At 46.3% G+C, this 17,029-nt stretch overlaps 1 protein-coding gene across 1 annotated transcript in view; it reads right to left on the bottom strand.

Annotated features, from left to right (window-relative positions):
- The window catches only part of ATXN1 (ataxin 1), a 277,443-nt gene that overhangs the window by 11,164 nt on the left and 249,250 nt on the right, over positions 1–17,029 (bottom strand). Inside the window, exon 6 of the mRNA XM_026660308.2 lies at positions 12,853–14,893. Within this exon, the coding sequence (XP_026516093.1) occupies positions 12,853–14,733 (1,881 nt within the window). The 5' untranslated portion in view covers positions 14,734–14,893. The remainder of the gene's footprint in view (positions 1–12,852; positions 14,894–17,029) is intronic.

The following is a 17,029-nucleotide window of genomic DNA, read 5'->3' as shown; positions in this document are numbered from 1 at the left end:
CTGTTCTGCCAGTTCATGTGCCCTACACATCCTCATGCCCAGTACCGAGGCTATTACAGGGCTGTGTGGGTGAGCTGCCCTCAGTTCCTTCTCTACTGTAAAGCCACAGAGGCAGCTCCGAAGCAGAGGGTGGAGGACAAGTAGTACAGCACCCATCAGGACACACCTCTGAAAGAACTCCAGTTACTGCACAAGGTGAGTAACTTCTTTGAGTAAGTGTCCCTGTGGGTGCTCCACTTTAGGTGACTCCCGAGCAGTAACCCTTTAAGGAGGTGGGAGTTTTGGAAAGGGTCCATCACTGAAGAAAGAACTGCATTGCCTAATACCACATCTGATCTTGCAGTGTGAATTAGGGCACAATGGTTGGAAAATGTGTGCACCGAGGGCCAGGTTGGAGCCCTGCAGATTTAAGCAACTGGAACATCTTTGAGTAGAGCTACTGATATAGACGGGTCTAGTAGAGCATGCAGTCACTTTTAGGGGAGGTGTAACCTCAGCAAAGCCACAGCAGGCAATAATCTGTTTAGAAAGTCTTTGAGTGTTGATAGGCATTCCCTTAATGCTATCTGCAACAGAAACAAAAAGAGGCTTGGGGTCTTCCTGAATGGCCTAGTCCTGTCCAAGAAAAAGGCTAACACTTGCTTAATATCTAGCAAACTGATGTGGTTTAGGGAAAAAATGGAAGGTGACTAGTTTGGTTGATATGAAATTGAGAGGAAACCTTAGGTAAGAACTTTGGATGAGGTCATAAAAATACCTTCTCCTTGGGGAACAAGGGAGAATCTGCCATTAGAGCCCGTATCTCCCTAACCCTTCAAGAAGAAATGATGGTCACCAAGAAGGCAGTCTTCATAGACAGATACAGCAGCAAGCACATAGCTAATGGCTCAAGAGGTTGTTTCATGAGATGGTTAAGAAACGGGTTGAGATCCCAAAGCAGTGTAGGGGCTCTAATTTGCAGAAAAAGATAGATAAGTCCTTCTGGAATTTCATTGCAGTCAGATGAGCAAATACTAAGAAACCTACTGGCACATGGAAAGCTGTTATTGCCGCTAGGCGAACCTTGCTGGGAACTCACAGAAAGGCCTGGATATTTCAATTCCAATAGGAAATCCAAGACTGAGGAAAGAGATGACTGGATAGGAGAAAGATGGTGCCAGTTACACCAAAGGTGTTATGCAGGAGGTCAGACTAGATAATCATAATGGTCCCTTCTGGCCTTAAACTGTATCAATCAATGAATTATAGATGGTATATACCAACCATTGCTACTTCATAATATAGAAAGTATTCCAGAGCCAAGATTTTCAAGGTTATATACAAGGAACTAAATAAGTGGCTTGGTTTTCAACAGTGCTGAGGGACCAGTAGCTTGTGATGACCTGAATGGAAGCTGCTGGCTGTACAGTGCATATCTAGATGTGGATCAACCGGCTGACTTTGAATCTACTAGTCTATTAGTTCTCTTTGATTTTACTACCTCGTCTCTATATCTTTCCTTCTTCTCTTCTATTTCTATTGGTCTTCTTTCATTTTCTCTCAAACATGCCCCATGTACTCTCCCCAAAGGGGTATTTCTTGTTCAGTGAAATGTGTATCTGCTCACTGACTCCCATCTTCAGCTGGATGTAAGCAATGCTTGCATTACATGTCTAACTACTTTCTACAGGGTTTAATATGTAAGCATGTACTTAACATGTAATTCATTAAAACCGCCCTCCAAAATTGCAGGTGTTGATCTTAAATAACAAAGATGGCAGGATGCTAACCACTGAGGTATTTCTGTGGTTCAGTAATGATATTCAAACAAACAGGATATAGCTCTTTGTTACAGATGGGACACATTTTAGAAAGAAAGAAGAAAACTAGGAACTGCCTCTGTTTTAGACAACTGCCAGTAAAAAAAAAAAAAAAAAAAAAAACTGGGTTAAAAAGATAGCCCATTTTCATAAGCAATGAAACTTTAGTCCCTCCCCAAAGTGGGGCTTGAGTGAACATGTCCTGCATTTTTTGCTTGTGCATAAGGTTTTTTTTTAAAAAGGTGACTCCATCTGAGTCACCCGGCCTTGCTGTATTTTCTTAGGAGAGAAGCGAGACTGTTTTAAAATCATGTCTCCATGTTTCTAGCATTTAAACAATAAAGCAAGAAAATAAAATGTACGTCCCTCTTGAAGCACATCTGAAGGTGCTGCTGAGATTCTTTATATCCCAGTGTTGTAAAAATCATTTATGAAAACAGTCAAAACTTTTCAAGAGAGTCAAAGAATATCTTTGAATGTTTCATCTAAATCATGCAATCGTTTTAATTCACAGTCTGACTCATTTTTTAGTGGAAGCAATTTCCGTTGTTCAGGAAACACGCCCTGGCACTGGAATGCCTGTGATACACGCTGAGAACACCAGTTTAGATGAAATGTCACCCGCATCACTCAGACTGCAGTGGATTTTACACAGCAATGCAGACATGGAAGAGCTTTAGGTTTGCGGCTCATTGCTATAGTTCCTTTAACAAACAAAGTAGAAACTACCTAGTACAAGGGGTGCAGTTGGTTAATTTGTGGACTGAATGTCTACTTTCTGGCCAAGTTTCTTCCTCCTTTGTGTATTAAAGCCTGATTGAGCTACTTTGGCCACTTTTAATGGTCCCAAAGATCAGTCCAGCTACAAACGTGGAACATGGAAAATAAAGGCACAAATGCTTTAAGATAATATATATGTCATACCATCATTCTCTGCTTATGCTGCTGTATGAGAGCCCAATCCTGTGAAGGACTGAGCACCCTCATCTTTCATTAAAGTCCATAGGGGCTTGGGGAGCTCAGCATCCCATAAAAGGGTGTAATTCACCCAGTTCCAGAGAGGCAGTGCAAGGCCCTCTGCTCTCCGCCAGCCCAGTGCTGGGGCTGTGCCGAGGGGAGTGGTGCCTCTTCACATTCTCAGTGCTGAGGAAGGGTGTCAGTGCAGAGCTGGTGTGGAGGACAGTAAATGGGAGTGAGCTGAGGAAGCTGATCAAGCTGAGTTAGCCTTACTTGGATTCCCCCCCTGCACTGTCACTCCTCTCCCCCTGAGGAGGAGGCAGGATATTGAAGGCAGCAGCCTGTGAGAAGAGCATGGCAGCACCACTCTTAGAGGGAACTGTGCTGCCATGGGAGAAAGGGGTCTAGCTTGCACTGCGAAAGCATTGGGTACACACAGACACACACAGACACACACACACACACACACACCCTACCTCTGCCCGTTGTGAGTCTCCCAAGATGGGTGCAGGCCCAAGACATGAATGTTTCTGGAACATTAAATTCCCTGCCTGACCAAGAAGGGGACCCTCCCTCCCACCCCCCCAGGATAGAACAACTAGGAAAAAAGTCTGGAGGCTGAAAGTCAGGGAGTTTTCTGCCCATCATGTGGCAAAATCCTGCACAGACAGAGTATCCGTCCCTCAGTTTCATTGGTTTGTATGTGGATTACAAATCTGTAATGGTTGTCTGCTGTGGACATAGGATACACAGGCCCTCCTTCTACTGGGCCCTTATTATCCGCAATGGGTATGGTGGTTTTTGCTCCAACCTTTCTAACATGTGGGCCCTACAACACCTTTCTTACCCAGTGACTTCTGGAATTTTAGTGCCACTGGGCTCTCCAGACCGGGTCAGAAGAGTGGCATCCTGGAGAGAGAATCAACCCTAGCACTGGAGGGATCACAGATCGAGCTCTTCACAAATCTGTGATCCCAAACCTGACTAGCACTGGGGAATTAAACAATGATTCACAAGGAAAGCAATTTCTGTTTGCCAGTGCCACACAGGGCCTTGAGTGCTGCCCTTTCAGAAGCTAAGAGAACAGAGTAACAAATTTAAACATACAATACAGCCTCCCTATCGTTCACAGGGATATACAATTACTGCCCCTCTGACCAGAGAACAATGAAGTACAGATCACAGGAGCATATGACAGAGAGCACGCTCCATCTGTAGCAGAAAACAGTTAAATTCCCTCTTATTTCTGTTGCCATGTGCCAAGGCTAATTGAAAGTGGAGAGCAAAGCAACAGAAATAGTGACCAATTTGTGTGTGCAGAAATAGATGGAAAGCTAGACTGGATGCAGCACTTAAAATATACTTAAGGGAACAATGCTATGCTGGTGCAGGGATGGACTAGATGACCTAATAGGGCTTTTCCATCTTGAATTTCTATGATTCTACTAAAAACCAGAGATGGTGAAGAATGTGTTCATCATTTTCTTCTTTTGAACTGTACTTTAGTTTCCTCAGGAGACAACATTGCAGCACATTGTTCCATAACAATAATCAGTAACCAAAACCTTTTTTTAAAAAGCCAGCACTTTAGAAGAGTTATTTTGCTTCCACAGTGTGTATTGATCTAGTGTAAGTACAGGTGAACTACTGTACACCTTCTGTTTCCTTCTAAGGCTGCTCCTTGCAGCATGGAAAAAGACAGGCTATGATGATGTGTGAGCTGTTAACAGAGTAACATTAAGAATTATAAATGATGTTCCAAATCTTTAGGTCTCTTTTCAGGCAAAACTCCCATTTGACTCCAGCATGACAAGGACTGCACAAAACAAAGTAAGGAAGGATCTCCAGGCTTGGTTCAATAAAAATAAATATAGGAAATGATGTAATCGGAATAGAATAGTGTGGTCAGGCAGATTGAGCATGATATTGGGAACCACAGATGCTGGATTTCTAAGGACAGCTCTTCCACTGCATTCCTGTGTGGCTCTAGGTAAGTTACTTAATCTTTTTTTCCAGGTTTCCAAATCTACGAAGTGAGGATAAAAATACTTTATTACCTACTCCACAGATATTGTGCGAGGATTAGTTAATTTTTGTACAGACTCTGAAGATGTGAATTCACCATTACTCTAATTAGCTCCCAGAAGTCAGCGGGAGGAGTATATTTAAATGGCAGCTGATTATAACAACATTATTTTTAGATTATATTAATACTCTATATTTTAAATTATATTAATATCATAATTAGGCCCCCAGAATACACTGGAGGGCATATACATATAAATGAGAGCTAATTGTAAAAAAATATTACAGTCATAATACTTTATTATAATTAGCTCCTATTTAAATATACTCCCCCAATGTATTCTGGGAGCTAATATATATTCTACATATAGGAATATCAGAATGTGGGGCTGTTACTATTCTATATATATGTAGCAAGAATAACTTCTGTCCTCTCAACACAAAACTAAATCCTCTTCATATTGTATATTTCCTACCAGTAATGGTTGTGTACCTACTAATGAGGTTAAAATGCCTTTAAATATTTAAGGCCTGGTCTACACTACGAGTTTAGGTTGACTTTAGCAGCTTTAAATCGAATTAAGCCTGGACACGTTCACACGACGAAGCCCTTTCTTTCGACTTAAAGGGCCCTTTAAACCGGTTTCTTTACTCCACCTCCGACGAGGGAATTAGCGATAAAATCGGCCTTAGGGGGTCGGAATTGGGGTAGTGTGGACGGAATTTGACGTTATTGGCCTCCGGGAGCTATCCCACAGTGCTTCATTATGACCGCTCTGGACAGCACTCTGAACTCAGATGCACTGACCAGGTAGACAGGAAAAGCCCCGCGAACGTTTGAATTTCATTTCCTGTTTGCCCAGCGTGGAGAGCACAGGTGACCACGCAGAGCTCATCAGCACAGGTAACCGTGATGGAGTCCCAGGATCACAAAAGAGCTCCATCATGGACCGAACGGGAGGTACGGGATCTGCTCGCCATATGGGGAGATGAATCAGTGCTAGCTGAACTCTGTAGCAGTAAACGAAATGGCAAAATATTAGAAAAGGTCTCCAAGGCCATGAAGGACAGAGGCCATAACAGGGACGCACAGCAGTGCCGCGTGAAAATTAAGGAGCTAAGGCAAGCCTACCACAAAGCCAGAGAGGCAAACGGAAGGTCCGGGGCAGAGCCGCAAACATGCCGCTTCTACGCGGAGCTGCATGCCATGCTAGGGGGTGCAGCCACCACTACCCCAACCGTGTGCTATGACTCCTTCACTGGAGAAACACACAGGGAAGTGGGTTCGGGGTACGAGGAAGATGAGGATGAAGATAATGTAGATAGCTCACAGCAGCAAGGAAGCGGAGAAACCGGTTTCCCCAAAAGCCAGGATATGTTTATCACCCTGGACCTGGAACCAGTAACCCCCGAACTCACCCAAGGCGTGCTCCCAGACCCTGAGGGCACACGGGACCTCTGGTGAGTGTACCTTTTTAAATATTACACATGGTTTAAAAGCAAGCATGTTTAATGATTAATGATTAATTTGCCCTGGCAATCGCGGCGAGTACAGCTACTGGAAAAGTCTGTTAACGTGTATGGGGATGGAGCGGAAATCCTCCAGGGACATCTCCAGAAAGCTCTCCTTCATGTACTCCCAAAGCCTTTGCAAAAGGTTTCTGGGGAGGGCTGCCTTATCCCGTCCGCCATGGTAGGACACTTTACCACGCCAGGCCAGTAGCACGTAGTCTGGAATCATTGCATAACAAAGCATGGCAGCGTATAGTCCCGGTGTTTGCTGGCATGCAGACAACATCCATTCCTTATCGCTCTTTGTTATCCTCAGGAGAGTGATATCATTCACCGTCACCTGGTTGAAATGGGGCGATTTTATTAAGGGGACATTCAGAGGTGCCCCTTCATGCTCTGCTGAACAGAAATGTTCCCCGCTGTTAGCCACGCGGTGGAGGGGGGGAGGGGTGAAGTGATCATCCCAGAGAATTGGGTGTGTGGGAGGGGAGGGGGGTTAGTTGGGTTTGTGCTGCATGTTAACCCGGAAACCGCAGCCCCTCCTTTTACATTGCAAACCCATTTTAAATGGCCAACCCAACGGGTGCTTGGTATGGGAAATGAGGGCGCTACTGTTTGAAACCATTCCCACATGTTAAGAAGGTTAAAAAAGACTGTGGCTTACCATGGCTGCCTGCAAGCCGAAATCTGTTGCCTGGCACTGCGTGAGTGATCTCTCACACCAAACCGGCAGGCCCTCAATATAAGAGGAAAAATGCGACCTTGTAACGAAAGCACATGTGCTGTGTAATGTGAACAGCAAAATGTAACGTGAAAGAGCGTACCCATTGTTCTCTAAAATGTGTCTTTTTTAACCACCTCTCCCTTCTCCTCCACCAGCTGCAAATGTTTCTCCTTCACCGAGGCTAGTGAAGATTAGAAGGAGAAAATGGCGGACTCGGGATGATATGTTCACGGAGCTCCAGATATCCTCCCATGCTGAAAGAGCACAGCAGAATGCGTGGAGGCAGTCAATGTCAGACTACAGAAAAGCACAGTATGAACGAGAGGAGAGGTGGCGGGCTGAATCGTGGGATGAACAGAGCAAGTGGCGGGCTGAAGATGATAGGTGGCGTCAGCTTGCAGACAGAAGGCAAGAGTCGATGCTCCGGCTGCTGGAGCATCAAACTGATATGCTCCAGCGTATGGTTGAGCTGCAGGAAAGGCAGCAGGAGCAGAGACCGCCGCTACAGCCCCTGTGTAACCAACAGCCCTCCTCCCCAAGTTCCATAGCCTCCTCACCCAGACGCCCAAGAACACGGTGGGGGGCCCTCCAGCCACCCAGTCACTCCACCCCAGATGATTGCCCGAGCATCAGAAGGCTGGCCTTCAATAAGAGTTAAAATTTTAAACTGCAGTGTGTCCTTTTCCTTCCCTCCTCCCCCACCCATCTCGGGCTACCTTGGCAATTATCCCCCTAGTTGTGTGATGAATTAATAAAGAATGCATGAATGTGAAGTAACAATGACTTTATTGCCTCTGCAAGTGGTGCTCGAAGAGGGGAGGGGAGGGTGGGGTGGTTGGTTTACAGGGAAGTAGAGTGAACCAGGTGGGGTGGGGTGCGGAGGGTTCATCAAGGAGAAACAAACAGAAGTTTCACACCGTAGCCTGGCCAGTCACAAAACTCGTTTTCAAAGCTTCTCTGATGTGCACCACGCCCTGCTGTGCTCTTCTAACCGCCCTGGTGTCTGGCTGCGCGTAATCAGCAGCCAGGCGATTTGCCTCAACCTCCCACCCCGCCATAAATGTCTCCCCCTTACTCTCACAGATATTGTGGAGCGCACAGCAAGCAGCAATAACAATGGGGATATTCTTTTCGCTGAGGTCTGAGCGAGTCAGTAAGCTGCGCCAGCGCGCTTTTAAACGTCCAAATGCACATTCCACCACCATTCGGCACTTGCTCAGCCTGTAGTTGAACAGGTCCTGACTACTGTCCAGGCTGCCTGTGTACGGCTTCATGAGCCATGGCATTAAGGGGTAGGCTGGGTCCCCAAGGATCACGATAGGCATTTCAACATCCCCAACGGTTATTTTCTGGTCTGGGAAGAAAATCCCTTCCTCCCGCTTTCGAAACAGACCAGAGTGCCTGAAGACGCGAGCATCATGTACCTTTCCCGGCCATCCCACGTTGATGTTGGTGAAACGTCCCTTGTGATCCACCAGGGCTTGCAGCAGCATTGAAAAGTACCCCTTGCGGTTTATGTACTCGGTGGCTTGGTGCTCCGGTGACAAGATAGGGATATGGGTTCCGTCTATGGCCCCGCCACAGTTTGGGAATCCCACTGCAGCAAAGCCATCCACTATGGCCTGCACGTTTCCCAGAGTCACTACCCTTGATATCACCAGGTCTTTCATTGCCCTGGCAACTTGGATCACAGCAGCCCCCACAGTAGATTTGCCCACTCCAAATTGATTCCCGACTGACCGGTAGCTGTCTGGCGTTCCAAGCTTCCACAGGGCTATCGCACTCGCTTCTCAACTGTGAGGGCTGCTCTCATCCTGGTATTCTGGCGCTTCAGGGCAGGGGAAAGCAAGTCACAAAGTTCCATGAAAGTGCCCTTAAGCATGCGAAAGTTTCGCAGCCACTGGGAATCGTCCCACACCTGCAGCACGATGCGGTCCCACCAGTCTGTGCTTGTTTCCCGGGCCCAGAATCGGCGTTCCACAGCATGAACCTGCCCCAGTAACACCATGATTTCCACATTGCTGGGGCCTGTGCCTTGTGAGAGGTCTATGTCCATGTCAATTTCCTCATCACTCTCGTCGCCGCGCTGCAATCGCCTCCTCGGCTGGTCCTGGTTTTGCTTTGGCATGTCCTGGCTCTGCATATACTCCAGGACAATGTGCGTGGTGTTCATAGTGCTCATAATTGCCACAGTGATCTGAGCGGGCTCCATGATCCCAGTGCTAGCTACGGCGTCTGGTCTGAAAAAAGGCGCGAAACTAGTATCTGACGGACGGAGGGAGGGAGGGGCGAGTGACGACATGGCGTACAGGTACAGGGAATTAAAATCAACAAAGGTGGCTGTGCATCAGGGAGAAACACAAACAACTGTCACACAGAATGGCCCCCCCCAAAGATTGAACTCAAAACCCTCGGTTTAGCAGGCCGTTGATTTCACGGAGGGAGGGGGAAGCAAATGAATAAAGAACAAATCTATTTTTTACATCTTAAGCTGGCAGACGATGGTGCAGCATGACTGATAGCCCTCGGCATCTTCTGGGTGCTTGGCAGAAAATACTGGGCACTTGGCAGAAAATACGATTGATTACCATCATCATCAAGACAGTTCGATAGGACTGAGCATGTCTGCCCAGGTGCCCATGATTGACAGCCACTGCAGTACGATGACGATGGATACCAGTCGTAATATACCATCTTCTACCAAAAGGCAAGGGGCTGCTGCTGTGTGCAATGCAGCCCCACGTCTGCCAGCCCCCAGATCGCCTATGAAGGCTACCAGTCATACTGCACCGTCTACTGCCAAAAGGCAATTAGCTGCTGCTGTGTAGCAATGCAGTACCACGTCTGCCGGCACCCAGAGGACATATGGTGACGGTGAGCTGAGCTGAGCGGGCTCCATGCTTGACGTGGTATGTTGTCTGCACAGGTAACCCAGGTAAAAAGGCGCGAATCGATTGTCTACCGTTGCTCTGATGGAGGGGGAGGTGCCTGACGACATGTACCCAGAACCCCCCGCGACACTGTTTTGCATCATTCAGGCATTGGGATCTCAACCCAGAATTCCAATGGGCGGCGGAGACTGCGGGAACTGTGGGATAGCTACCCACAGTGCAACGCTCCGGAAGTCGACGCTAGCCTCGGTACTGTGGACGCGGTCCGCCAACTTAATGCACTTAGAGCATTTTATGTGGGGACACACACAATCGGCTGTATACAACCGATTTCTATAAAACTGGCTTCTATAAATTCGACCTAATTTCGTAGTGTAGACATACCCTAAGTTACACTGTGGATGAGGTCATCAGAGACTTCAGACACACTGAGATGAAACATCTCCCTAACCAGGCAAATTCAAATCAGAGAATTACTTGCTGCTATATTGGGAAACGGCTGATCTGGGAAGAGACCCAAGTTCTGGAATCTACAGGAAACCTAAATTAAACCCACATTTTAATCTTATCTCTACGTGACTCTTTCTGAATTCTGGAAGCATCCCTTGTGGGAAACACAGCTGGTGGAGTATTTTAACTGGAATGTCGTCAGCCGGATTCTTATAGGCTTCTTGAGAAGTTGACACTTCACTGGATGAGACTGTGCCTTGCAGTTTTGTTTTTATAGCCAGCAACTGAATATGGTTTCTACCAGATGATGGCACTCTATCCTTCTGCAAGGGAGCTCTTCTCAGTGTGCAGCATTACAACACATTGGCTACACTGACATATCTGTGAACAAGACATAACATAAATGCTATCTACTAATTTGTACCTCTTCTGCTGGTGCAGAGACCAGTGGTCTGGCTGGAGAGGGAGAGAAATGAGAGCAAGATGAAAATTGCAGATGGGAAATTACTATCTTTGAAATCTCATTATTCTAAGCAACAATTTATAAACAAATTATAATAACCGGTTCTGATCCAGGGACTGTTTTTCTGATCATGAAGCCGAAGAAGAGATGTGAGGCTCTAAGCCTACACTGCAATGATATCACTGGGGATTTGAAGTCTGTAAACGAAAAGCAATTCTGTGGATCCTCCTTATGTCTCTTAAAGTGATACTGTTAATATAAAAACATATATAATAAAAAACAATATACTCACCTCCTTATATGGATTACTGATAATACCAGAAGCCCCAATGCATAAATGGGAACACAACTGAACACCTAATTTGCATGCTCAGTTACCTGAGTGGCGGATCATATATAGGAACCCGCTTGTACGCAGGCAGTTATGGAAGCACAGGCCTTGGATTGTTAAAACCAAAAGAATTTCAGAGCTCTAATCTACTCCTCAACAATGATGTTGTTTGTTTCCCTTCTACAGCTCACTCATTTTGGAAAGCAATACTGTACTAAACCAGTTAGTTTCTGGTCCATCTCTCTCTTTGTGATGCTCACGGACCAGCCACCATTGTGCAGCGTCTGGGTTCTGAACACCGCAGAGAAATATTTAAAACCAAATCTAAACCACTTACACTGAGATTTGTTTTGCTTTTCAAAAAATAGCCCAAATACTTCTCTGAACTAAACTGCTATCTAATTGATCTAATCTATTCCCCTGCTCATCACTGCGGAATCTGAGCTACTTGGATAGTGGACAGTATCAAATTAACGGCTTATGACCATTGAACTCTGGGTCCGAAAGGCCCGTTGCAAAGTTACAATTTCCTTCTTTACAATGCAAGCCAGTATGACGCAAAGTGAAGAAGTGTGGGTAGCCTAGGTTCTGGGATGATTTTTCTTTTAACATTTCCCTTGAACACACACAGCATGAGAGCTCTGCAGCACTTCAACCACTCATAACCAAAATCTGAATGACACTCTGTGTAGCGTTTCAGTGCCTTCAATGTGTGAGCGAAAGCATTCCAAGAAAGCGCCACGTTTCAAGCCATGGAAATTCACAGCCTTGTCCCCTCTTTACCCCTCAGAGACAGTTTTTCATTTGAGACTGAATGGTACTGGAGCCTTCTGAAGCAGGAATCAGTCAAAACTAAAACTCAGCTGTCAGATTGAAAAGCATATGCTTTTTGAGGTTTAAACTGAGTAATTTTACCTTTTAATACCACTAGGATCATGGCTCAGATTTGATCCTTTCTTTGGTTAGAAGGTACAATGGGGCCTGCTCTCAATAATATCACTGCCTACAGTCCCAGTGCATAGGGCAATGGACTAGACACTCAGAGACCTGGATTCTATTCCTGCGTCTGGCACTGACCTGCTTTGTGACCTTGGGCAAATCCCTTCTGTGCTTCTGCTTCCTCTGCCGCCTTTTGTCTATCCTTTCTATTTAGATTGCACACTATTCAGACCGGGGACCATTCTTTTACTATGTGCAATGCAGCTCTGAATGTTGGTTGGGACCATGTGGCATTATCCTAATACAAAGAAGTAATAGTACTAATGCCTACAGATTTGCAATATGATCTGGGTTGTTGAGCTAACAATTTGAAACAAGTACACAAATGATTCCTTCCCCCAGGCATAGTCAAACCATAAGATGATTCTCCTCTTTCCCCAGCGTTACTCTGGTGTAACTTCACTGACTTAAACTGAGTTTAAACTGGTAGTGAGAGGAGAATCAGGTCCTGCAGTTTCCCAAAACAAGATCTACCATTGCATAAAATGGGCCTGATTTATTACTGCTATAACTTCACTGGCACCGTACCGGGGTGACTTTGGGCCAGTGAGATCTCTAACGTGGCATGCGCTGTTAGGTGTGCGCCAGATGAAGAACTAAGAACACAACTCCCTCTTGGAAGGCGCCATAAGGTAAGTTGTTTCCAGGAAGATAGAATTGGTATCTTTCCACCTACGCCCACAATTTGCAATGCTCATTACCTGTGCTCGATGCTCTCCAACTGCAAACTGTATCACAGCAATGCCTGGGTTATGGCTGTCTTCAATCCTCTCCACTGTGCTGGAGTCTATTTTCAGGTCATTGCTAATTTCTGCACTCTGTATAAAGTCTTCTGTTTTTAAGTCTTCTACTTTCTTCAGCTCCCCATTGGCCAACTGAATGATTGACCCTTTCATGAAGTAAGGAGGCAGTGTAGGAGGAGCTGCGGCTGGAGAAGCTACGGACTGCACCACCGGGAGGTGGATCTGGGCCTGCACCACGGCTGCCTGGTAGGCCGGCTGGGTTGCTAGCGACTCAGCACTGAAATTCTCACTCTTAGGAATGGTGGTAGTGACAAATGTATGAGGCACTGCTGCAAACTGGGGAGATGAAGTGACTATAGCAGGTGCTACTCCTGATGATTCAACGTCTGCATTGCCAACTGGTATAAGCAGGGGCTGGGTGCCAGGGATCACCAGGTGCTGTGGCAGGTTTCCAGGGTAACCAATTGCTTGCTGCTGACTGCTCAGATAGCCAATTACCGGTGGCTGGGTCCCGGCATAGAAGGCTGTCGCAGGCAGCCCGACAGGGAGTTGCTCTGAGGCGCTGTGGGTGGTCTGAATGACAGTGTGGGGGGACAGCGTGGCGACCGCTTTCACCCCCTCGTGGCCCATAGTCTGTTGCGGAGATAAAGCATAAGACCTGTGGGCTGGCTTTCCCAAATGCAGGTTTCCCTTGTCGTTCAGGACTGAGGGAGGAGTTTCTCTGTTGGTGGCCTGCTGTACCTCCATCTCCGTAATAGGTGTGCTGCTGTTCGGTACAACCATAACAGAGGCCCTGATGCCGGAGGAATCCCGTGCACTGTACTCAGCAGGACTTGAGTGCACCACCACATGTCTGGTCTCATAATGAGGAGGAGCTGGTTTATTGCCTGCTTTGACTAGACTCACATCTCCAGAGGGCGACAGGCCGTACCTCCTGCTTTTCTCGATCTCGCCATTCAGTATTTCCTTCGCCTGCATTGCCTGCAGCCTGCTGCTCTCGGCTTTCTTGGTAGAATCCCTCGTGACAAAGTGGCCCCCGGAGTCCGAGTACTGCACCACCACTTGGGAGGAGGGGCCGAGGGTGAGGGTGTGTGGAATCGCCGTTTGGTGGGGATGCAAGTGGACTGGGATGGTCGGAGGAGAGACATTTCTGACCGCGCTCTGGGGAGAGCTGGAAATGTGGACATACTGGTTTTGCTGGGTCGGTGGAGGAGACCCTGCTGCAATCAATCCAGGTGTCCTGACTAGATGCTGCTCAACTTTGTGCCCCTGCTGACTTAAGCTGCTCATGCTGGCCAGGAAAGTGGAATAAGCCTCCAGCTGGGAACGCTGGGATGGAGTGGTTGCAACAGCAGTGGCAGAGGCTGCCGCACAAGTTGCGGAATTGGCTGTCGGGGAAATCAACTGGGAGGGGATGAATCCGGCGTATGGTCCACTGTACTGGGGCCCAACGAACTGGAAAGTGTGCTGCAGGTGCGTGTACTGCACCGGGGATACAGGCGTCCCTGACTGTGAGAGTGCGGGCGAGTACACTGTGGGAAGTGTTGTTGAGACTGGAACGGACCTGGGAGCACTCGGTGGGGAATAGTCCATTCCTGTAGACGGTGCTTTGTGTAAACCCTGCTGCAAGCCAATCTCCATTGAACTCCCTCCAGTCCGGTGCCTTCCACCCATGCTGCTCTGGCTGCTGGGCGTACTGGAGAGCCATGTTAAGTTGTCCGTGCGGTGGTTTTCGTTCGGCAGGACCACTGGCTTCACCTCGGAGGGCAGGCTGGTGGTGGGGATTTCTCGCTTTTTGGGCGGCAGGCATTCATTGCTCCTCTCTTGGTTGGATTTCATCTTTCGCCGTCCCCCCTCCACTGTTCTTGCTTCACTGTCTGGCTGGTTCTGATTTCAGTCTGATAAATGGAAAGTCACATTTGATTTCTGAAGGGGATCCAGTGACTTCATGAGGAATCATCTCCCTGTGAGCACAATGCTCCAGCAGCTGCTCTGGATTCTGGAACGAGAAAGAGGGGGAAAGGGAAATCAAGGTATTAGCACTGGGGGAAAAAAATGCTCTACAAAATTAAGACCAGACCTTTAGTGCTGCATGCACTCCAAGGATCCGTTTATTGCTATACTGTAAAAGCAGCTAAACACTGGACATATCAATTAACACATCATGAAAATGATTAAGACAAATCAAAACTCAAAGTACATAATTTTCAACAGTTAACAGTGGTAACTTATTTCTTAACACCCGGAGGCTCCTTCTTTCTTCTTCTGTGAAAAAGCCTTGTGTTTTCAAAATATATATTTCATTCTCCTCTCTCACCCTCCAACCCCCACAAACGATTGTATGATCCACCAGAGTGTGTTGTACAGCATGGGATCACTGCATTATCTCACGTGCTATATGACAGGGAGATCTGAAGAACTCACATGGAAAATATTTACATTAGCAACAAGTAGCTGTTAGCAGTGTATAAGTAAGGTGCATTACTTCTGAACTCTTATGCCTCTGAGTCACCAACAGTGACTTCATTTCGCTTCGGTCTGCACAGCAAACACAGCAGTTACCTTTTTTCTCTCCCCTCATGCCACAGCTCATTACAATGAGACACAAGTGCCCTTCATCTACTAGTCTGGCATTAAACCTCAGTCAAGCCATTTATTTACAGCAGTAGCATAAAGCCAAAGATGGCTGGGAGCCAGATTTCTCATGAGGTTTCTGGTGCTTTTTGAGCCCCCTCTGCTATTGGCCACTCAGAGGAAAGTGACCATGTAGATCTTTACTCTGGAAAAATGATTGGTTGCTGCATATCTGCCTGCACAGGTTAAACTGTACCAACGCCTTTAAAACTATACACCATGATGATGACCCTAGACATAGCTCCTACTAGATCATATTCCCTTGTTTCCTAGCAACCAATGAACTATGAGGCACAGCTGCTGTATGTAACAAACAGATTTCCAGTAGTGCAGGGACAGAGCATTTACAAAGTCAATGGGAATTGCTCTCTAACAAGAAGCAGATTAAATATTCTTCCTAGGAGGCCACAGCTTGAGTTGAGGATTTCATAGCCAAGAAGCAGAGCAGCAAAGTACAGATCAGAATTCGGGTCTGAATGTTCCCAGAGTTCAGAGATGTATCAGTCTGTCCCTTCCTGTTAAGACAGAATGGAGGCCACCAGCAAACCTGGATGCCAATCTGAACTCACCAAAGTTGCAGGGTGTGGGATTTTGATTTGCGCCCATCTTTAGAGCAGAGATAACAGAAACCCAAAGGCTCATGATTTTATATAGGGTTTGAGCAAAATGTCATCTCTTCCCTCTGCCCTAGCTAGAAGATTATTTTTGCCATCCTTGATATAGGGAACAAAGTCTCTCTAATTCTTTCATTACGTGGTAAAGAAAATACTCAATAATTCATTATTCTGCTAGACACTAAAAATCATGGATTGAACAGAGACACTGGATTTATGGCGTATTAAAACAATCTGTAACCCACTAACCCCCCTTTTTGTCCGGTGACTGCAGAGGTGTTAACGGCCCACTCTATTTTGACTGGTCCCGTACAATATGTGCTAACTACTTATGCTAAACAATCTGTTCCACTCCTCGCTGTGAGGCTTGATGTTCCTTCCCCAGACCTGAAGAAGAGCTCTGTGTGGCTCGAAAGCTTGTTTCTCTCACAAACAATAGTTGGTCCAATAAAAGATATTACCTCACCCACCTTGTCTCTCTAAAGAAAATAATGTCACACCAGTTTAATCCCTGACTTTTTTTTTTATAGTCACAGTATTTCCCCCCAGATATCATGAACTCCTGCTTTGCCTTGTTTTATAATTAAAACTTTACAGAAAATGAAACTCTTCTCACGCCCTTCCAGCCATTGCTTGGCATCTGTACTGCTAAGTTGTTTTTTTAAAGATATGCAAGGGTGGGCGTTCAGAAATCTTATGCCTCACGCTCAGAACTTTTAACAAGAATCGCATTTCTTATGAGAGAGAGAGAGAGACACACACAAAGTCAGAGGATTGCTTAGTGGAAACTGATGATGTAACAGACATTAAATGTGAACACTACGTATCAATAATAGTTTTCTTATCTTACAGCAAATAATATTTCTTTTATATCCCCTGCCTTCATT

The sequence above is a fragment of the Terrapene carolina genome, unplaced genomic scaffold (assembly GCF_002925995.2).
Source record: "Terrapene carolina triunguis isolate 2854851 unplaced genomic scaffold, T_m_triunguis-2.0 Scaffold58, whole genome shotgun sequence".
NCBI lineage: Eukaryota > Metazoa > Chordata > Testudines > Emydidae > Terrapene > Terrapene triunguis.
Note: the sequence above shows the minus strand (reverse complement) of the source record. Positions and strands in the feature narration are given on the sequence as shown.